Consider the following 24,658-nt stretch of genomic DNA (forward strand, 5'->3'; position numbering starts at 1 on the left):
CAGTTATTTAATATACTTTTTTTTTTTATATATTTATGATATGGGATATATGATATGATGATATATGGTATGATGATATATGATATGATTATATATTATATGATGATATATGATTAAGTGACATACCCAAAACATGTTTGGGGACACAGGTAAAAAAAAACAAAAACTTGCGCTTCTTAGAGGACCTTTTTTATTTATTTTTTTTAGAAATTTTGTTATCCTAATTTTTAGGATAACAAAATACTGTTCCGATAAAGTGGTTCCGATAACAAAGTTTAACTTTTACAACAAAACTATAGCTCTATGCGTTGCATTAAGGTATTCTTAAATCACTTTCTTACTTTATGTTGTGCCTCAGTGTAGAACAGTAAAAACAGAACGAAAAATTGTTCTTAATTAATGTTTTGAATGAATGAATTTGCTACTTTTTAAAAAAAAAAAATTTAAATAACTGTTTACAATATCCAAAATATAAATGAATTATATAAAATAAGTAAAATATGACCATAATAACAATAACAACATAAAATCTATTGCACAAACTTTAGCGATCATAGAATTATAGGATAGCAAGGTCATCAATTCATTCAAAAGTTAATGACTTTTTTTCAAACTGTTGTTACTTAATTTTTCAGTGCGATTATTATATTATTAAGTTTGAAATTTTTTTTATTTTATTATTCAACATGTTTTATTTACTTTTTTACCACAACTATTATTTAACTCTAAAAATTATTACTTATTATTTAAATAGAGAAAGTTATTGAGTTTATAAGTTAATTTATTACATTGCAATTTGTGGTTATGACAAATGTGTGTCATGGAGAATCATTCACCTAACCTATTTTAAAAGGAGTTATTCATTACACCAATTAAAAAAATTATAAAGCTTTATTGTTTTATATTTTAATTCAATCACAATGTTTATTTCATATTTTAATCTGATACTGTATTATATCCGATACTGTATTATATATTTTATCCACAGGAATTCCAATCAAACAATTTGATTGACTTATAAAATACATTTCAACAATTAATGTTAAATCTATTTTAAAAATCACATTTGTTGCAATTTCAGAACAGACATTAACATTAAACACTTTTTTAGTTGATGTAATGATAGGAATCAGCAAGACAATAAGTAATAAAGAATCTTTTGTTTTGATTTGTTTTTTGACAAACTTGCTGTTAAGATAAAGTTGTTTTAAGTTGAGTTTTGGGCTGAAACTTGGGCGTCTATACTGGTATACCTGTGTCAAAATCAGCCTAACAACATCACTGTGATATGATGATATATATGATGATATATATGATGATATATGATATGATGATATATATACAAAAATAAATAATAATCTAACCATACACAGAAAGTTTTTTTTACAGTGATAAAGTGATTGTAGCAAACCCTATTGGACTCCAAATGGCCCTACCTTAGGTATAGTTCTTAAAAGAATTTTTTAATTTATTTCAGTGTTATATAAAATTAGATTTATCAACAGATGTAGAACTTCTTAAAAAAAAATTATCATTTAAAGTTGCAACCATTCGATGTTCTTTTAGTGGGTAAATTTGAGGAATTTTAAACTTTACATAAATCTTTGTCATAAATCTTAAACAAAAAAAGATTTTATGATGAAATTTGAAATCTGTTGATAAAATTTGATCTATTAATAAAACTTAAAAAAAAAAAATAATTATGACTTTAGGAAACATAGCTCTACAAGAAAGGCAATTAGGAGACAAGACAAGGTCATTCTCATTTGACACCATTATCAACATACTAGAAATTTGAGTATACCACATGTCTTTTAGTTACTTATCTTAATCAACAAAATTCCATGACACTCGCCTAAAACAAATAATCTTCCCCAGGTTCCTGGTGAAAAAAGTAGTTTTTTACATTTTTAGAAAGAAGAAAAGGTTTTTGATAATGAACAAAGAAATAATTCTGGGCATGTGTAACAAGGTCTACAAACATGTGCACAATTATACTGCTGCTATCATTAATGGTCTACTTAAAGATAAGATAATGAAAATTTTTTACAAACAAGAAAACCTAGATGCTCATGACCTCAAAGAACTTTTTAATTGAAAAAAGAGGCCATTGCTGAACCAGTTTTAACTGAAAACTTTTCCTTAGCCCAATTCAATGCACTTGGTGTTTCCTCTAAATTCATTATATACCCAAAGTTGTGAAAAAGCATAATTGAATGCACCCTTAGTAGTGAAGGATCACCAAAAAATGACAAAAAAGTGTGCTTCAGATTTTTCAAACTGTTTTCGATTGAGCGTTTCATTAAGTATCTTAATGAAAAAGTCATTTTTCATTAAGATTATTATTACCTTCTTCATGTCCTGCTTCATTATCTAAATGAAATCATGTCCTGATTTCATTATCTGCTTCATGTCCTGCTGCCTTGTAGGATATGCCTTTTAAGGCAAAGGCTAGGTGATGTCAACTCTGACTTTAAACACCCGCTGCCTTGGGTTCTTGGTTGAGAAAAGGCTAGAGATGGTGTCTCGATAAAAAAACTCATCTTGGGCAGATGTTAAATGCATCCGGCTACTGTCTTGTAGAAAGCCTCCTAGGCAAAGACTTAAGGAGTAAACAGATTGTATCTGTTGACCAGCCTCGCACCCATTCCTTATCTATTAGGTTGGCGCAGATGTATTTTTAAAACATTGTTTCCAGTTTAGGATGTTGAATGCTGGATCTTCTTGACTCAATGCATAGGTTTTGCTTAAGTCTCTGTTTTCATGACTAGACAACTCATTCTATTATCTCCGAATGAGGGTACAGCTCTAAAACTCAGTTTTATGATTCTGAGACCAGCTGGTAGTCAGGTTTCCCGAACACTGTGGTAGCTCTCAGAGAGGCTGACTCCATCAACAGCTGAAAAATATCAAAGTATTACCAGTGTCATGTTGTGTATAGATAGTGTCTCTATTTGTACTTTTGATGTGCATTGCTGAGGCCGCATTTAGAGCCCTTTGCTATGGCGTAGGGTTTATTATTAGTAATGTGGCAATTGCTTGGGCTATTAAACAGTGTTCTGAGTACTAACTATGCTTTGAGTCAAGTTCTTCAACAAATTTAAAAATGAATAAAGTACCAAAAACTATAACACAAAAAACTATCATCGTCACCAAGTTCTCTAAACCTATCATTCACTAATATTTGTGGTCTTTGATATAACTTTTCATCTGTTGAGTCTTATCTCTTGCAAAGTTCACCAGACCTACTTGCTATTTGTGAGACTAATTTGAGTTCAGCTGTCTCATCTTAGTGTTAGTGGCATTTACATTAATAAGAATTCCCCCATTTGTCATGAAACTAGGTTTAAATTCACAGACTATTCTTTCATGCACTTTTGTTTAGCACCACTTCACTCTATCGCCTTTCTCTTTGTTCTATATCGCTTTCATTCATCTCAAGACGGACTCTTTTTGATGTTATTTCTAACCATATTGACCAAGCCCTCTCTAATCATACTGACCAATCAATCTGATCATACCGACAAATCGATCAGCCAATATTGTTGTTGTTGGTGACTCTAATGCTCATCACACTGAATGGCTTGGCTCTAGTGTCAGTGATTCTGCAGGCATTTAAGCCCACAACTTTTGCCTTTCTCAATCCCTAACTCAAATAGTCAACTTTCCAACTCGCTTTCCAGACAACCCGAATCATTTACCTTCTCTACTCGACTTATGTCTTGTTTCTGATCCTATTCAGTGCTCAGTTTCTCCACATTTACCTTTAGGTGCTTCTGATCACAGTTTGAACTCTCTAAAACTGTTATCTCATTCTTCTTCATCACCTGAACCCCCCTATTATTATACCTCTTACAACTACCCTAAAGCTGATTGGAATTCTTTCCGTAATTTTCTTTGTGATGGCCCTTGGGTAGATATCTTTCATCTTCCTGTCGACAAATGTGCTTCTTACTTAACTTCGTGGATTCAGACTGGCATGGAATCTTTTGTTTCCTCTTGACGAATCCAGATCAAGCCTCAATCTCCTCCATGGTTTTTCTCACTTTGTGCTGCTGCAATTGCCAATCAAAACCGTTACTTCCATATCTATCAGCAAAACAATTATCCAGAAAATAGACGTCTGTTTATTACTGCTGGAAACCATTACTTATTAACCAAAAAGATTTTGTTTAAAGCCGAAGCCCGCTATTCTCGGTCATGAAGTCTCATATCTCATCTCAAAAATTAAGCTCTCGTGACTTCTGGAGAATCTTTAATAGTAACAATAATAAAGGCAAATCTGTTATTCCAGCTTTCTTGTATGGTTCAGACTTTGTCACCTCACCTAAAGACAAAGCTGAATTGTTTGCTCAAATCTTTTCATCAATACCATCTCTTGATTCCACTAGTTGTGTTCTACCTTATTTGCAAACAAACAGGTTGATCCATTGCTTGACATTCGTATCACTCCAGCTTCTGTATCTAAAGTGATTTCCTGCTTAGACTCTTCTACAGCTTGTGGTCCAGACAACATACCTGTTATAGTGTTGCAGAAGTGTTCTCTGGAGCTGTCATCCATACTTTCAAAACTATTTAACACGTGCTTATCTGAGTCTTGTTTTCCAGCCTGCTGGAAAGCGGCTTCTGTTATCCCTATTTTCAAAAATTCTGGAGAGCGATCTGACTTGTCTAACTACCGTCCATTAGTCTTCTTCCTATCATAAGCAAGGTTTTTGAATCTAAAATTAACAAACACCTAATCTCTCATCTTGAATCTAATAACTTACTTTCTGACCATTAATATGGATTTCGATCTTCTCGTTTTACAGCTGATTTGCTAACAGTAATAACCAAAACGTCTTTTGTGCATTAGTTAAGATGGAGAGATTAAGGCCATCGCTCTAGACATTTCTAAAGCTCTTGATAAAGTTTGGCATGCTGGTCTTCTCCATAAGTTTTCTTCTTACAGTGTATCTGGTAACACCTTTAAGATTATTGAATCCTTCCTTTTCAATCGTAATATAAAAGTTGTCCTCGATGGACAGCACTCTTCTTCTTACTCTGTAACTTCAGGGGTTCCTCAAGGTTCAACCCTTGGCCCTATACTCTTTTTAATTTACATTAACGATCTTCCAGATTTTCTCACATCTAAGGGGGCATTATTTGCTGATGATACTACCATTTCTTCTTGTCATGATAAGAAGCCAACATTCTCTGATTGCTTGGAGGGAGCATTTAAGCTTGAAAAGGATCTCACTTTTGCCACAGCATGGGGTTTAGAGTGGCTGGTGAACTTTAAATCAGATAAAACTCAATATTTTTCAGCCAATCGTTATTGCAATAATTTAGATCTTCCTATATTTATGAATGGTAATGTACTTGATGAGTCATCTACCCTTCACCATCTAGGATTAACTCTTATTTTCGATCTTTCTTGGAAACCATATATCAAATCTGTTGCTGAATTAGCATCTGCTTAGGTTGCATACTTTACGACAATTTCTTACTTCGGATTCTATTCTCTATCTCTATAAATCTCAAATCCCTCCTTGTATGGAATACTGTTGCCATATCTGGGGCGGATCTTCTAATGATGCCCTATCACTTTTAGACAAGGTGCAAAAACGTATTGTAAACATAATTGGACCTGCTTTTGCAGCCAACCTCCAACCATTATCACATCATCATAATGTTGCTTCTCTTTCTCTTTTCTACAAATACTATAATGGACCCTGCTCTAAATAGCTAGTATCTATTGTGCCATCTGCTAAAATTCATTATCGTGTTACTTGTCATTCAATTAAGTGTCATCCTTTTTCTGTGACTGTTCCTATATACTCCCAAAAACACATATTCGACTAGTTTCTTTCCTCGAACATCAGTTCTTTGGAATTCGCTTCATTCATCTTGCTTTCCTGATTCATATAATTTGCAATCCTTTAAGTCGTCTGTCAATTGTTATCTTGCTCTACAATCTTCATCTTTTCTCTTCCAGTAACTTCCAACTTTAATTATTGGTTGCTTGCAGCTTTGTTGGAAGCGAATATGTTTAAAAAAAAAGAGATACTTAAATAGTGTAAGAACAATGGTTAAAATAAATAAATTAAATTTATTTATTTGAGCAATGGTTAAAATCAATGGATTACTTACGCAGAAAGATTCCATCACTGTACCTAACCACCTTAAAAGCTAAAGGTATGTATAGTGATTTAATTCAGCAGTACAAAAGTTTTATGGACTTAAGGACAAAATATTATTTAAGGACAATATAATTTTATGGAAAAAATATTATTTAGCATATAAAAAAGTCATATAAAAATTAACTTTCATACTAAAATAAATTTCTAATAAATAATATAAATATGTCCTTCTTACTTAGGTACTACAACAAGCAATGTCTGAAGATACTCTGAGTTTAATATAAAATGTTCTTTTTCCACAACAGATGATAAATTACGAACAAGCAAACTTCCTCTAAAAAAAAACATGTTAATAACAATCAAGATTTGATATAAAATGTAAAAATAAAGAGAGAAACAAGACAAATAAAAACAACATTAACTCACAATGTAACTAAAAATAACAGTATCAAAATTTACATTTACAATATATTGAACAACAATAGTGCATGTAGAGCCAGATAGCATAGATAGGACAATTGTTTGTACAAAAGTATATATAAACATAATAGTAACACTTGGTCAGTCAATATACTAAAGATATAATTATTTTTTGTTAATACAAGTAAAAGTTCATCTTTTGCTGCTATGCCATTTCCAAGAAAATGTATTTTGCCTTTTAGTCATATCCCTAATATTAATATATATATATATATATATATATATATATAAATATACATATATATATATATATATATATATATATAAATATATACATATATATATATAAATATATATATATATATATATATATATATAAATATATATATATATATATATATATATATATATATATATATAAATATATATATATATATATATATATATATATATATATAATTGAAAATTGAAATTGATTATGCCTCAACATACCAAGAAATAAAACAGGCTCCAATACTTCTCAACCGTGACAATGGCATTCAAATTTCTACAAACAGTTGGAGACCTCTTTTTAAAAAAATTATCAAAAAAAAAGGAATCAAATAATATTTGCTAATTTTATATTTACGTCATTATGTAATCGTTTATGGCTTCTTTTTAATGTCTTTTTTGACATTTTTATGTAATATTTGTAACAGTTTTTTTGTATTATATTTTACGTCTGATGACGACCTGTGCAAAATCAGATCGAAATATTACGAAGAATAAATTTAGTTTGTACTCAGCTGTTATTTTATGCTTTATATTCAAAAAAAATAAAATATATATATTTATATACATACATACATACATACATATATATATATATATATATATATATATATATATATATATATATATATATATATATATATATATATATATATATATATACATATATACATATATATATATATATATATATATATATATATATATATAGGGCGTGGAAAATTATTACGTTACAATACAAGATCGATCAGCTACGAGAGCGACTTTAAAAAATCACCTAAATTCTCGTAACATTTCGGTTACATTACGGGAAATTCCCGGTGGTTACGAGAATCATTACGAGAATGGTTTCGAGTATCCTGAAACTCATTTTCGCAAATTTTCATTGTCACATTTCAAGAATTATTTGTGTTTCAGGATATTTCGAGTTATTTCGAGTTCCCGAAATGATTTTCAAAAAATTTGATTAACCGGTTAATCCATTGAAGTACGCATTTTCAGGACAATTGACGCGCGCGACAGCTGAATTTTGTTTTCTTTTTTTAAAAAACACAATTAAAGGTTGAAAATATTTATTTAAAATCTTTTATTATATTATTTATCAAGAAAAAAGAATAAAGTTTTGTGGATTTTTCATCTTTTACGGTAAGAAAACACTTTTTAATTGTTTCTTTGTTATTTTTGTTGCTCTTAAAGGAACATTATTAGACAAGATTGTTGTTAAAATTGCTAGATACAAATGTATTGATAATTCAATTTTTTAAGTTAAATAATTTAAAATATAAGTCATTAATTTAAAAGTAATTATTATTAAAACATTTTAGACCAAAATTTAAAATATTTAACAGTAGAATTATCATGTTAACAAAATGTCCATATTCATAAAATGCAGTACGTATTTTGATTCTTTTTTTCCGGGAAAGTGCTTGGTTAGTTTTGTAGTTCCTGAATCAAACACGTCTGAAGATCAGACGTGTTTGATTGAAGTCCGAAAAAAAATTAATTTGTGACAAAATTTTTGATACTTAGACTCAACACTCAAGTTAAGTCAACATGGTCAGGCCTAGAACAGAGATCTGGAAGCATTTCACAGAGGAGAAAATCACTGAAGGTGGTGTGGACAAGACCTACGCTAAGTGCAACATTGGGGGATGTGGACACCTGTCAAAGATCAATGATGGCAGTAGTGGAATGAGAAGGCACATGGTCAGTCAACACTCTGTTGAATGGAATGCATTGGAACAGAAAAAAGCTGAAAAGAAGTGCCAAGGAGACCAAGCCTAAGAAAAGCTTGAACAGGTGCGATGATCAAAAATTTAATTTTACATTACATTTTTATTTTAGTTCTGTTTATGTATACTATTTGCCTATTTTGAATAGTTTTTGACTTTTGTTGAAAAAAACTTAAAAGCATTGGTTAAAGCTTCGTAAAGTTACTTACAAGTCATAAGTTATTGTTATTTAGTACTTTGAAAGTTTTAAATTATAAATAATTCCTTAATGTACCTTTAATGTACATTGTTTTAACTTTTTTTAAATGTACTTATATTGCTTTTTTGTTACTTTTTTAGTTGTATGATGAAGATGAGCAATATGAGCAGGAGAAAAGTGGCAAAACTCTAAAGGTCCTAAACTCTAGGTCCTTTTATTGGGATTAAGAAATTTTTGAAATACTTTGGGGTGGTGTGTTTTACTTTTCCCAAAAATACCCTTTTAGGTATAATGTTGGAAACAAGCCTTTATTGTATAAGTATACTTATATTCCCATTCACAACCCCTATTTGAAATTGAAACAAAAATTTCAAACCTAACCTCGAACCATGTTTTTCTTTTTGTTTTTAGACTACCATTGCTGCACACCAATGTCAAGAATGCCATTGACAACATTTTGCTGGCCGAACTTCCCAAATCACCTGGATTTGGCCTTTCTTCAGACCTTTGGAGCAGTCGAAACAATGACTTATATCAAGTCATCACCCTTAACTATATCAGAGAAGATTTCCAGCTCAGGATGTTTGTCATTGGCACTGGACCTTTTGCTAAAAGACACACTGCCGATGCAATTGCTGACAAACTTGACAAGTAAGTTTTAGTAGTAATACAACTATGATAGTATTATAATATAGAATATTATTTCTTACCGGGAAATATCGTTATTTCTCGAAATTAACATTTCTAGCTCGAAACTTATTTCGAAACTATACTTCTTACAAAACGGGACATAACAAGTTATAACGAAAATGTTCACAAAATTGTAAAATTTGTAACATTATGTACATTATTGTTTTTGATTTTTGCAGGTATGTTTCTGACATTCCTGGAAATGACGGCTTCAGTTCAGTGGTATGTGTTCATGATTCAGCTGCCAACATGAAGACAGCTATTCTAAAGTGCACGTATGTTGATGATTCTCTCTTGTGTGCAGACCACCTTCTCAATCTGGTTGTGGAAAACATGATTAAGGAGACAAAGTCAGTTCAAACAATGAATCTCTAAGCTCCCATCATCAAAGCCACTGCATTGAGTTCCAAGTGTCACCGATCAAACTTGGCCGAGCAAAGGATTGAGGAGGTAAAACTTGTAATTGTCTAAATGTTTTTGACTTTATTCAGTTTTAACTTGCTAATTTAACTTTATTTTACAATTAACTTGTAAATTTTATTTCAGGTTTTTATAATTGGTTACCATGTACTAATAACTTTTTTTTTTGGTTTTTCAGTACAAATCTTTAATAGACAACAGTGACCTGAGCAGTCAAGAAAGGTCATCTCTAAAAGTCGTGAAGGTCATTGCCCCAGTCAAAACTCGTTGGAATTCCGTTTACATGACGCTTGACAGCATTATGGGAATGCCCAAGATTTTGAGCTTTATTTGAGACAATCCTGGAAATGACATTGGCCAGAAACTTGCGTCAGTGCCTACTGAAGAGGAGTTTAACCTTTAAGATGAGATTCTGCCAATTTTGAGAAGAATCTGTGACAACTCAGAAAGTCTTTCAGCTGACAAAAAAGTCTGCACCCAGTCATTGCTTACATCTATGGCACCAATGTTTGGGCACAAGAACAGATTGACACTAAAACTCTGTCTCCAACTGCTGAAATGTTTTATCGAAAGTTGAAGAAAAATCTGGAAAAGTATTTTCCAAATAGTGGCGCCAACAACACATTCTATGCCGTGGCTAACCTTCTCTACCCCTTGTACAAGGGTAAAGAAGCTGTATATAATGCTTTGATTGTCAACTAATGCTCATCAACAGTGGCTTGCTTCAATCCAGGAAATGACCACAAATGTGCAGCAGCTCAAGGATGTCATGGCACCCGAAGATGACCCATGTTTTGACTTGATCAAAGATGAAGAGATGGCAATTGTTGGGCCTGAAAGACCTCCTACCCAGTCATCAATTGTCAGTGAATGGGACATGCACACTAAAATGCCTGCAGAGATTGGAACTGATGTGCTGAAATTTTGGAAGGACAACCAATAAAAGGTTCCATTGCTTTCAGAGGCTGCCAGAAAATGGCTGTGTGTTCCTGCCTCTTCTGCTCTTTCTGAGGGAGTTTTCAGTTCTGGAGGTAACATTGTCTCCTACAAGAGGACCAAGCTTCAACCTGAGCAAGTTGAAAAACTGCTTTACATCCAGCAAAACTACAATCGAGTGAAGATAAAAACCTACAAGCTCACTTCCATTGAAGAGGTCATTGCCGAAGAGGATACACCAAGGACTACTTCCTCATCTTTGCCTGAAGGGATTGTCCTGCTAGTTGACCTTGGAGATGATTCTGAAGATGATGACCCTTTTGCTACACCTGCCACAGCTACACCCAGGTGTAGCTGTGGAGTTAATGTGGCAGGTCCACATTAACTCCAACTGCCTAATTTGTTGACTTTACTTAATCTTTTTTTATGAAATAAATTACTATTTAACTTTTGATTAAATAAAATGGTAAATTTGGTGTTTGTTTCATTTCTTTTTTCCTTAAAATTATTTAAACTTTTGTTTAACTTATGGCTAAGTTACTAACTAAGTAATTTTAAATTACTAACTTATTGAAACAGTGCAATAAAAACTAAAAAGCATGTACATTTATAATTTTTTTTTTACTTTTTTTGTGAGCAATGTTGAATTTAAATAATTATTTTTGTAACTTTTTATTGCACTGTTTCAATGGTCGAGCGGTCTGAGGCATGAGTCCCGTTATCAGAAGGTTGTGAGTTCGACTCCTGCCTCATCCAAGCAATCTTTCATCACTTCTTTAAGCTGCGTCACTCAATTGAGGTTCAGTTGCCAAATCGAACAAATAATTCGTTTTCGTGCAAACTCGTCAACAATCAATGACGTTTTGTGTTCAGATGTCAGATTTGAAAGTTAGACCATTGAAACATTTTTTTGTGAAATTATATTTATATTAGTTAAATTAGTAAATTAACTAAAATTACTATAATTAAATTTCGTATCAGTATTATTTAATTTGTTGAAAAAAAAACAAAAGTAATGTTTCAACGACCACTGGGTCATCATTGGCAATCATTGTCTGTCCTGTCCATGGATGCTGAGTCCCAAAAAGGACTCCGGATTTGAAAGTCAAAAAAAGATTACTTCATCCTAGTTTTTGGTATCCAGAAGCTCTAAAAATATAAATAAGTTTATGGACTACTGATAGGAAAAAAATTAAGACATTTAGGTTCAAGGAACAATCATTTTTTGAACCTGGAGTCCATAGGTATAATGGCGGCAAGGACTCCGGGACTCCAGGACTCCAGGCTTAAAAACAATAAGATTTGAGTCATTAAATCTCATGAATTTTTTTCTTATAGCAGATCATAAGTCAACAAACATGTTTAGAGCTTCTGGACACTACAGACTTGGAAAAAGTAGAGATATAAAGCCGAAGTCCTTTTGGGACTCCGCATCCCTGGTTCTGTCCTTTGACTCCATCATTGGTTTTTTCTTTGGCGTTATTGATATATTGCTTGAAAGGCACTTGGCAGATTCGGCATTATTTTTCCTCCTTTCAACTTGCATCAAATCCATGGACACTGAATCTCCACGCCTGGACTCGAACTCACTACCTTTGGATAACAGACTCATGCCTCAGACCACTCGACCATTGAAACATTACTAAAAAAACTTTCAAAAATACATTATTTAAATTTAACAAAAATATTTATTATATTAAGAACCAAAATACTGATTTGATGGCATTGAAACATGGTCTTTAGCCCTCTTCAATTTAAGTTTAATTTTTTTTTGTGTTTATTAACCAGTTTTATCATCTGCTTCGTGTGATTCGAACTCACAACCTTCCTATAACTGGCAAGCGTCTTAGATTCCTTGACCATCAAACCAGCTTAGAAAAACTTCCCAAAAATACATTATTTAAATTATAAATTATAATATATGTACAATGTCACATTAATGTGTAATTAAAATTAGGGATTTTTTATTACAATGTTTCAATGGTCAAGTGATCTGAGGCATGAGTCCGTTATCCAAAGGTCGTGAGTTCCAATCCCGCCAAATCAACAACAATCTATGACGTTCTTCAAACTGCCACATTTTTTTTTTTTAATTATTCACCTCCCCAAGGCCCGAGGAAAGCCACTACAGTTGAGAAGGCTACTCATTTTTTTGTGTTATTTATTTTTATTTTTTAGTTGTTATTAATGGTGCAACCCTCTCTCAACTCTTCAACTCCAAAACACGGACCTTGCCGAGCAAGGCCGCTGCGCGGAGAAACTAAGTTGGGCACGGTACTTCCAGGGACGAGGTGGGAGTCGAACTCCAAACCATTCGCTTACAAAGCAAACGCTCTTACCACTACACCACTACCGCATATTGCATTGCAAAGCAATGCATTGCAAAAGCAAATGACCATTGAAACATTTCTTGATATGTATCGAAATGTATCGAAATGTTTCGGGAAAAAATGGTATCGAGATGGATTTTGATTTTTCCCGAAAATCAATCGGTACTCTCGTAACTTCCAGGACCCAATCGAAATAAATTTCCCGAAAGTTTAAAAACCTTATTCTTGTAATTAAAAAATATTTCGAGAAGAGTTACGTTACGAGTCTTGTTTCATAACGTATCGAAACAAAAATAGTTTTGAGAATTCCATGTTTAATGATCAATCATCTTTATAAAACAATGTTATCTGTATAACAGTAATTTTGTTGTTTTATTAAAATGATTATGTTATAACATTTTTTCTTGTATCACATATTTATTTAGTTAATAACTAAATTATTAAATAAAGTTAATTTAAAAAAAAAGGCGTTAGGATAAAATGAAAATTTTTTTAAAAAGTTTTTTTGCTATTTTAATAGCTACTGTCCCCTGAAAATAAAAAGAACAAAATAAAAGTTTAATGAAAATATCAAAAATTATTATTTAAACATAACTAAATTTCTCAAAAAAGCCCACACAAGCTATCAAGGTAGGCAGCCCTTTTAGTCTACCAAGGTCTATGTGTATATATATATAAATAACTATATAAGGAGAACATGCAAGTAGTGCTACTATATCAACTATGGGTTTGGGTTGGAACAGCAATATTCTTTTTCATTATTCTTTGGTTGTTTTTTTTTTTATCTTTTTCTAAAAAACCCATATGGAAAAAATTCAGCAAAAAATGCCAGCAAATGTATATCAATAGACGCTCTAATAAAATAAATAAAATAAAAGACAAAATTAGTTATTCCAATTAACTAACGAGACCATTTAAACATTTTTTTAAAAAAGACATGTAAAAAAAATAACCTTACGTTGATTTTCTTTCTAAATTTTGCAAACTAGCTTTTATAGCATTATAAGCAGAAGCTTTTGTTTTCAAATCGGAATCAATTTGGGTGATTTGCTAAAAATAATGACAAATATTTGTACAACAAAAAAAGAAAAAAAATTATTATAAAATTTAAAAAATTTTAAAATAGTAAGTAGAAGTTTTTTTAGGGTTTTTTTCAGAAATCAGAAAAAATCTTACATTGCTTAAACTTAGTTCAAAGGTTAAGTAATACAAACAAAGCAAAATCAACAGATGTTAAGAAACAACAAAAAATAATATTAAAGAAAATATTCATAAAAAATTTATAAATATTAAAACATAGTTTTTTTATAAAATTAAAAAAAGTTAAACAAAATAAAACGCAATAATCAAATAGATAAAAAAAACAACTGATAATCTAAACAACAACCAAGCAGTAAAAAATGTGTTAAAAAGAGGAAATAGATGGAACAAATAATAGAAATATAAAAAATATAAAGATGCTATAATCATCCTAATATAACAGATGCTAAGATCATCCTAAGATAACTGATGCTAATATCATCAACATCATAGATGCTAAAATTGTACATGGCCACAAAAGTGACCTCCTATCATTTTGTCACTCGAGTGATTTAAAAAAAAGAGATCAACGCTAGCCTTTTTTCCACCTGTTAGAGCCATGATAAAACCCTGTTGTGGGCTCGAATTAAATTTATTGCGATAAAAAAAAATTCTATATAGATATACACTTTAAGGCCTTTTATTAAATTATAAAACATATTTATTGGAGGTTTTAATTTAAAAATTTTAAAATATATAAGAGTGCAAGGAAAAAACCCTTTATACAGTTTTTTTCATAATGAGAAAACAAGTAAAGCAAGTTTAAAAATAAGTATAAAAAATTTATTTTTTAATTAATGGGTAAAATTTTATATTTTATTTAGGCAGTTGTTATGGACAATTTTATGGGTAAAATATTGTGAAGGAGATTATAAAAATTTTAAAAAGTTCTCTTTGAAAAACACTTTTTTGGGTATTATGTAAAGTCTTTTTATTATAATATATAACTATAAGTAACAACTATGAAAATTTGTTTTTGAAATTTTTTAAAACTGTTTTATCCTGTTATTTGCTAAGCATATTGACATTCATTGCTCTAGCAAGGCTAAACGTAATTTGCACCCCCATCACTAAAGGGGATGGGGCATTTTTCAATATCTACAAAATTGGCCTACAAGTTTTTGAAAACTAAAAAACTATATATAAAAAGACATGATTAAATACTTCCAGTGTTTTACAGTTTTAACTTGATTTAAAGTTATCGATTAATGAAATGCAAAATGTAAAGAAAATTTTTTGCTAAATTTGAACTATTTAAAAATACAGTTAGCAATGAAAAAAAAGAACTAATCATTTAGAGATCATAAATTCCACTGTTACATTTAAATAAATGCTTTTAAGACCTGAGTCTCACTCGCCACAACCTTGCTAGGGCACTTTTGACTTTATAAATCAATAAATTAAAAAATTATTCTATACTTTAAAATGGTTTAAATATTTTTCAACCAATACTGCCAAGTAGGCAATTTTTGTGTGTGTGTATGTGTGTATGTGGTTATAAGTATCATACCAAGCAAATTTTTTTACTATTATTTTACTGAATATTCAAATCAAATGCATTTACTAATGTCATTTTTAGATAAATTATTATATTCTACCTTATCTAGTGAATTATTATATCTAACACAGCTAGTTAATTTACAACATTTATCTTTTATAAAGATGATTAAAAATTCAATCTTTATACATAAAAACCTTCCTATATTTTAAAAAAGTTTATTTACAATTAGAGGCGATTCTACAATAAAATGAGGATGGGGGTGAGGGGGTGGGGTGAGGGGGTGGGGGTTAAGTCCTTAAAAAGTACTGAAGTTTTTTTTAAAAATGTGCGAATCTTAAATTGGTAAACTTGATTATAAAAATTTCACTAAAAAAGATGTGTATTTTTTGCTTGTGGTCTTTATTATATTTTATGTTTTTTGTTGAATTATTTAAAGAATGCCCAAATAGTATGATGATAAAACCCATATTTAATATAAAACTATGATGATATAACCTATATTTTTGAAACAAAGAAATGAATAAAAAAATACATAACTATAAGTTTATTGCAATAAATTTTTTTTGAAAATTACTGGAAATTTTTAACCCTAGTATTTTATGTTCTCTACCATTTGGTATGCTGCACATTTTTATAAGTGATGAATCAGAACTATAGAATTATATTTATCATCTCTCTAGACTAACCTCGCTAGATAATCCTCTAAAGACTCTAGGACTTGGTATTCCACAAAATAAATGACAGAGAAAATTTTATTGTTGTTTTTAAAAAACTATAATTTACCTTACTAATAATTTCTGAAATGCTACGAAGTGCCTGTTTTGTAGGATACTTTGCAGAATCCCAATTAAACTTTGTTAAGTAGGTAGCAGGATCCACTATTGATAAAAATAAAAAAATTATGAATAAAATAGATAAACAATATTTAGGACGCATAAAAATTATGTTTAAACACTTAAAAACGTTGAAATAATGCAATAAGACAAAAAAAATCTTAGAATAACATATTAAATGATAAAATATGAAGCAACAAACCCTGTGCCAATGTCCATAATTTATTGCCTAGTTTGATTCAAATGCTACATTATTACTAACCCCACCATGTCCTGGTACTAAGCTCAACTTGTTTCTCTGCGCAGCAGTCTTGTTTGTCAAGGTTTGTGTTATATATGTTATATTTAGAGTTTTAGAGTGGGCTCTTACTACTCTATAACTCTGAATATAACATTTAAAATAGCCTCCCCAACAGTAGTGGCCTTCGTGGCCTTGTGGAGGTGAATTAACATTTTTTTTTAAAATGTGTTTCATATGATTTGCTGAGAATATTTTTTTATTAATTCTTCACAAAGATAAATAAAAATTTTTAATAAACTGAAAAATATGCAAATACCACATTCTTTCAAAACAAAGCCATGGTAAACCCATATTGTGCATTAGTTTTGATCATAATATATTATGACAGCCATTAATAAAACATTTTTGGAAAATGAGAAAAAAAAAAACAAGCCTGTGGAACAGAAAAACTCTGCAATAAAAACAAAAATAATATTTTTCAAGAGACAAGAAGTAAATAGAAAAAAAAAAAAACTAAAAGGGATCTCAAACCTCCAAGCCATGTTGTGGTCATATTAAAGAGAATGATAAAAAAAAATGTTTGGGCTAAATTTTTTTGATTAAAACAAAGGAATAAATACATACCAAGAAAAACTAACTTTTTTTATTTCAGTCAAAGCTCACCTTCTCCGTTTTGTTGTAGGCCAAAAAGTCAGCATAATATACACCATCTACAGATTTGGTAATTTATTCAAGCACGTGTTATTTTCAAGAGTTTTAGTACACAACGCCATTGATTTTTTGTTTGTTTATATAATCGATCTTTTACACAAACAAAAAAACTAATGACGTCATGTCATGGACTTTGTAGTTTTTTTTCAAAATTGCTTGTGTAGCAGCTATTAATGATTGTCTAAAGTGAATATTACAAACGATTTTTCAAAGAGAATTGGTTGTATAGCAATCATTAAAGTCTTTTAAACTCGCTTACAAAATCTTATAACGACGCTCATCTAACTAAGAAAAAACCAGATTGTTAAAAAGAAGTCCATAAAATCTGGAATTAAATCAAAAAAAAAGAAGAAACAAGAGTTGGGGGTGGGATTCATATTCCCTCATGATCAATATGGAACTTATCTGAACTGTCAAGATATTCAAACTCATTTTTAATATCAACTCCTTATAAAAATTAAAAAACTAATAAGAAAGGAATTAAGGAACTAATAAGGAAACTAATAAGGAGGCTTAAGGAACCAATTATCTTCATTTTGACATTAATATAAGACAAGATTTTCTTATATTTATGTCAAAAGATCTTCTGTTGATGAAACAGAATTTTTAATTCACTTTCAAAAAGCCTGCAAGCAACCACTATTTAGAGTTGGAAGTTATTGGAAGAGAAAAGATGAAGATTGTAGAGCAAGATAACGTTTAACAGACGACTTAAAGGATTTCAAATTATATGAATCAGGAAAGCAAGATGAAGGAAGCAAATTCCAAAAATCTGATGTTCGAGGAAAAAAACTAGACGAATAAGAGTTTTTGGAGCATTTAGGAACAGTCATAGAAAAAGGATGAGACTTAATTGAATGACGAGTAACGCGATAATGAATTTTAGCAGATAGCACAAGAGATACTAGGTCTTTAGAGCAGGGTCCATTATTGTATTTGTAGAAAAGAGAAATAGAAGCAACATTACGACGACGTGATAATGGTTGGAGGTTGGCTGCAAGAGCAGGTCCAATTATGTTTACAATGTGTTTTTGCACCTTGTCTAAAAGTGATAGGGCATCATTAGAAGATCCGCCCCAGATATGGCAACAATATTCCATACAAGGAGGGATTTGAGGTTTATAAAGATAGAGAAAAGAATCCAAAGTAAGAAATTGTCGTAAAGTATGCAACCTTAGCAGATGCTAATTTTGCAATGGATTTGATATACAGTTTCCAAAAAAGATCGGAAGTAAGAGTTAATCCTAGAAGGTGAAGGGTAGATGACTCATCAAGTACATTACCATTCATAAATATAGGAAGATCTACATCATTGTGATAACGATTGGCTGAAAAAAATTGAGTTTTATCTGAATTAAAGTTCACCAGCCACTCTGAGCTGTGCTGTGGCACAAGTGCTGTGGCAGAAGTGAGATCCTTTTCAAGCTAAAATGCCCCCTCCAAGCAATCTGAGAGTGTTGGCTTCTTATCATGACATGAAGAAATGATATTATCATCAGCAAACAATGCCACCTTAGATTTGAGAAAATCTGGAAGATCGTTAATGTAAATTAAAAAGAGTATAGGGCCAAGGGTTGAACCTTGAGGAACCCCTGAAGTTACAGAATAAGAAGAAGAGTGCTGCCCATTGAGGACAACTTTTATATTACAATTGAAAAGAAAGGATTCAATAATCTTAAAGGTGTTACCAGATACACTGTAAGAAGAAACTTATGGAGAAGACCAGCATGTCAAACTTTATCAAAAGCTTTAGAAATGTCAAGAGGGATGGCCTTAACCTCTCCATCTTTATCTAATGCACGAAAAAACCTATTGGTTATTACTGTAAGCAAATCAGCTGTAGAACAAGAAGATCGAAATCCATATTAATGGTCAGAAGAGTCTAAGCAGGAAATCACTTCTGATACAAAAACTGGAATCATACAAGTGTCAAGCAATGGATCAACCTGTTTGTTGGCAATATCAGGTAGAACACAACTAGTGGAATCAAGAGATGATATTGATGAAAAGTTCTTCGCAAACAATTCAGCTTTGTCTTTAGGTGAGGTGACAAAGTCTGAACCATACAAGAAAGCTGGAATAACAGATTTGCCTTTATTATTGTTACTATTAAAGATTCTCCAGAAGTCACGAGAGCCTAATTTTTGAGATGAGATATGAGACTTTATGACCTGAGAATAGTGGGCTTTGGCATTAAACAAAATCTTTTTACAATGGTTTCTAGCAGTAATAAACAGACGTCTATTTTCTGGAGAATTATTTTGCTGATAGATATGGAAGTAACAGTTTTGATTGGCAATTGCAGCAGCACAATGTGAGGAAAACCATGAAGGAGAGTGAGGCTTGACCTGGAATCGTCAAGAGGAATCAAAAGATTCCATGTCAGCCTGAATCCAGGAAGTTAAGTAAGAAGCACATTTGTCAACAGGAAGATGAAAGATATCTACTCAAGGGCCATCACGAAGAAAATCAAGTAGATCTGGTGAACTTTGCAAGATATAAGACTCATTATAAGAAAACTTACTTCAAAGACTACGAATATTAGTGAATGATATGTTTAGAGAGCTTGGTGATGACAATGGTTTTTTGTGTTTTATAGTTTTTGGTACTTTATTCATTTTTAAATTTGTTAAAGAACTCGACTCAAAGCATAGGTATTACTCAGTACACTGTTTAATAGCCCAAGCAATTGCCTCATTACTAGTAATAAACCCTAAGTCATAGCAAAGGGCTCTAAATGTGGCCTTGACAATCCACTCCAAAAGTACAAACAGGGACACCATCTATACACAACATGGCATTGTTAATACTTTGATATTTTTCAGCTGTTGATGAAATCAGCCTCTTTGAGAGCTACCACAGAGTTCAGGAAACCTGACTACCAGCTGGTCTCAGAACCATAAAACTGAGTTTTAGAGTTGTACCCTCATTAGGAGATAATAGAATGAGTTGCCTAGTCATAAAAACAGAGAAAAAAGCAAAACTCATGCATTGAGTCAAGGAGATACAGCATTTAACATCTGGAACTGGAAACAACGTATTAAAAATACATCTGCTCCAGCCTAATAGATGAAGAAGGGTTAGCGTGGCTGGTCGACAGATAGAATCTGTTTACCCTGAAAGTCTTTGCCTAGGAGGTCTTTTACAAGACAGTAGCTGGAAGCATTTAATATCTGCCCAAGATGAGTATTTTTTTCGAGACACCGTCTCTAGCCTTTATTCAACCAAGAGCCCCAAGGCAGGGGGTGTTTAAAGTCGGAGTTGGCATCTCCTAGCCTTAGCCTAAAAAGACGTATCTTACAAGGCAGCAGGACATGAAGCAAATTGTACCGGGTTACATTTTACCAGTAGCAGGATAACCTGAACTGACAAAAAAAATGTACATCAAATGTGACTTTAAACAGCTCTAAGGTTGAAATTTTACAATTGTTTATAGAGGTGTCAACAAGAAGTTCAAGTAAAATTCATTGGATAAATTTGGTAAGAAACTTCTCTTATGGCAAGTAATATGCAGCTGCAATTTAAGATCATGAGCTTTCGTCAAATTTTCAACTATAAGCTTGGATATTTACATCAAGGAATTATTGCAATCTAGACATTTGCCATTTTATCAAAGTCACGATATCCCCTGTTGGTTCTGGCCTGATCTTGCTTCTTTTTATTATTCTAAGAAGACCGTAAAGTGGTACAATTTATTTATGTTTCATGTCCATATAACTTGTAACGTTTTATGACCATATAAACAGTAGTTCATACCTTAAAACTTGAATCCACTGAACTGCCCACAGTTCTGTCCTATTTAGAAATTTTGGGGAACCGACAAAAGATATTTGCATATCCTTTGTCGGTTCCCCAAAATTTTTATTGGCAAAACATTAAGTGCAGGTAAGATTTGATTAGAGAATGGATATTAGTAGGAAAAAAAAATTGTCAAAGACACTGTGCAGAAGTTGATGCCGATTAGCATAAATGCTTGCTAATTTAATCGAAATAATGAAAAATATTAAAATAAAAAGCATTTTTATAATCTTCTTATGATCCTCCTTATGATCTGTTTTGTCCCTCTGTGCAATCAAGTTTGTCTAAAAGAACCTGTCAGCATTAACTTGTTATTTGTCTCTCAAGCCATGCTCAAAAAGTGTCAGCTCTACATATTCTATTATTATTAACCAAATGGCTATTATTCTGTCATAAGTCAGACCTTGACCTGCCCTATTCTAAACATATCAATTGACTAATATTTAAAAAACCCTTGGATGGATGAAGAATAAGGCAAATTCCCATGACAAACTTTGATTAAATTTAATATATAGGATAACACTAAAATAATATAATTTTTTTTATTTCAGGGAGTCCTACAATAACTAACTATGTGAGCCAAGCGTAGAAGTTCCCAATCAGCGCTAGGTTGATTTTTAAACACAGAAAAATGGAACACACATGTGAAAAATGTCAACAATCATGTTTAAATTAAGAAAGGATTTTATGTAAAAAAAAGGGAGGATCCTAACCAAAAAATATAGTGATGTCCTTTATGGACAGCCCTTTATATGGCTTATAAACATTCTGTTTACAATCCATATAATTTTTTCTTTAACATTAGATTATTCATAGGCTCATATAAAATATTTCTAATAAATCTATAAACAAAAGACTGGGAATTTGGATTTCTTTCAGTAGCAAATACTTATAGAAGTTTTATGAGTTAAAAACACTTTTAAGGTATTTTTTACCAATTTACTACCTAACCAACCAATAATACTACCTAACCAACTAAAAATCAATATAATAACATTTTTTAATATTAACCAAGAAATTGAATGGTATTTTTGTATAATTTTGTTATTGATATATAATATGAATGAAACTGAAAATACAAATTTTAACATACTTCCATTGATTTGCAAATTTTCAAGGACCTTGTCTTGCTTTTCTTCAAGCACCTCTGCAAAGTAGCTGGCTAATTTTTTTGTTATACTATAAAAATTAATAAATAGTAAAAAAATATTATTGAAAGAAACAATAAAAAAATATCATAAAAATTTACCTTTCAACATGAACATCTAATTTTCCCAGATCATCTGACAACCCAACTAATGTATCTAGTGTTCCAACCTAGAGAACAAAAAAAAAATCTAGATCCTAAACCGTAAAACACAAATGTTTATAGATAATTATAAGAAACTCGATAACTGTGTATTAACACAATATATATATTTAATATATGAACATCAATAAATACGAATTCTCTCAATACTAATTTTTTTATTTTTCTAAGAAATTTTCGCTAGATTATTGATACTAGCATCTTCAGCTTTAATTACAAGTTATTAATTAAATTAAATTACAATCAAACGGTAACGTCACATTTTAATAGCTTCTTTAAATTTCGCTTTAATTGGGATTCTTTAATATTATGTAGGTATAAGAAATATGGCGTCCAGAATTGCGTCTTTACATATTGACCAGCATCTAAATTCATACCTCCATTTTTAGGTCTGCATTTTTGAACTAAATTTCGATTGCCTCTCAAACTTTTCTTTCAAATTTTTTGGGTTCTACTTTTAACGACTTTACTTGATCCCATTTTATACTACATGAACATTTAATTTTATGATGCCCAATTGCAGATTGTTCTAATTTTTCTTCAAAAAAATTTTTTTGGTGTTGTTTTGTTCTTGTTGCTATTTTCATTTTTGTTTCGCCGATGTATTTTTGTTCACACTCGCATTCTATTAGGTATACTCCGGGATGGCTATTTGATGGTAGCTTTGTTTTGTTGCGTGAAGTTAGCAAAGATTTAAGATTTGCACTAGATTTAAAGACTGCCCTGTAACCTGCTTTCCTAAAGATTTTTCGAAGTTTTGGTGATAATATTGGGATCCACGGTAGTGATATAGTTGGCATGGTTGCTTCGTTGTTAAATAAAATTATTTCATTATTTGAGTGTTGTTTTTTTATAACAATATTTGCAAGGTTTTGTAATTTTTTCTTTTCATATCCATTTTCAGTAAACACATTTATTAGGAAATCGATTTCTTTATTTAAAAATTTTTCAGAGCAAATTGATAAAGCTCTATGAATAAATCCTTAAAATATTCCTTCTAAGATTTTTAGATCGTGGTTTGAATTGGGCTTAACCTGAATATTTGTTATTGCTTTTTTTCGATGAATGTTAAAATCATAATTACCTTTTCGATTATTGGTTATTTGGATGTCTAAAAAATTTAATCTTTTGTTTTCATCTTCCAATTCAATTGTGTATTTGATGGCATGATGTTGACTGTTTAATATTTGTTGAAAATGGATGGCATTATCTTTATTTGTAAATCTTGCGTGGCTATCATCTATGTACCTGAAAAACGATTTTATTTCTAACGGTGGATTAGAATGAAGCGTAATGTTGATTGCTTTATTTTCAAAAAATTGCAGGAAACCTTCCGCAAGTACTATCACAAGTGAAAGTCCTATTGGACCTGAATCTACAAGCTCGTGAATTTCTTCATTCCATAAAAAATAATAGCAACAAGAACAAAACAACACCAAAAAAATGTTTTTGAAGAAAAATTAGAACAATCTGCAATTGGGCATCATAAAATTAAATGTTCATGTAGTATAAAATGGGATCAAGTAAAGATGTTAAAAGTAGAACCCAAAATATTTGAAAGAAAAGTTCAAGAGGCAATCAAAATTCAGTTCAACAAATATATATATATATATATATATATATATATATATATATATATATATATATATATATATATATATATATATATATATACATATATATATATATATCTTTTATAGCCTATTTAGATAAGCATGTACTGAAGCCCCCAGTAGTAGACTATTTCAGTGTGATGCCAAAGTGCTTATCTAAACAAGCAATTTAAAGTTTATATATATATATATATATATATATATATATATATATATATATATATATATATATATATATCAGGGCTCGAATTAAACATATCGCAATGGCTAACTGTGATTGCGTTTCACACCTTCATAATTAGTTTTTTCTTAAAAAAAAATTCTTAAAAGTAATGTTTTGTCTAGTTTTGTTAATGTTTTTATTAGGGGTCATAAAGTATCTTAAATTACTTAAGTACACTAAATTTATTTTTTGAGTAGAAGTATGACCATTTGCTCAAGAGAGCAAATGG

The 24,658-nt window shown here is 30.9% G+C and overlaps 1 protein-coding gene across 1 annotated transcript in view; it reads right to left on the reverse strand.

Annotated features, from left to right (window-relative positions):
• LOC100209803 (V-type proton ATPase subunit C) overlaps positions 1-24,658 on the reverse strand; it is a 72,047-nt gene that overhangs the window by 31,763 nt on the left and 15,626 nt on the right. Inside the window, exons 2-6 of the mRNA XM_065797945.1 lie at positions 22,534-22,601; positions 22,378-22,463; positions 16,485-16,579; positions 14,079-14,170; positions 6,358-6,456 (exon numbers count right to left, since the gene is read on the reverse strand). Of these exons, the coding sequence (XP_065654017.1) occupies positions 6,358-6,456; positions 14,079-14,170; positions 16,485-16,579; positions 22,378-22,463; positions 22,534-22,601 (440 nt within the window). The remainder of the gene's footprint in view (positions 1-6,357; positions 6,457-14,078; positions 14,171-16,484; positions 16,580-22,377; positions 22,464-22,533; positions 22,602-24,658) is intronic.

This window comes from Hydra vulgaris, chromosome 05 (genome assembly GCF_038396675.1).
Source record: "Hydra vulgaris chromosome 05, alternate assembly HydraT2T_AEP".
NCBI classification, from domain to species: domain Eukaryota; kingdom Metazoa; phylum Cnidaria; class Hydrozoa; order Anthoathecata; family Hydridae; genus Hydra; species Hydra vulgaris.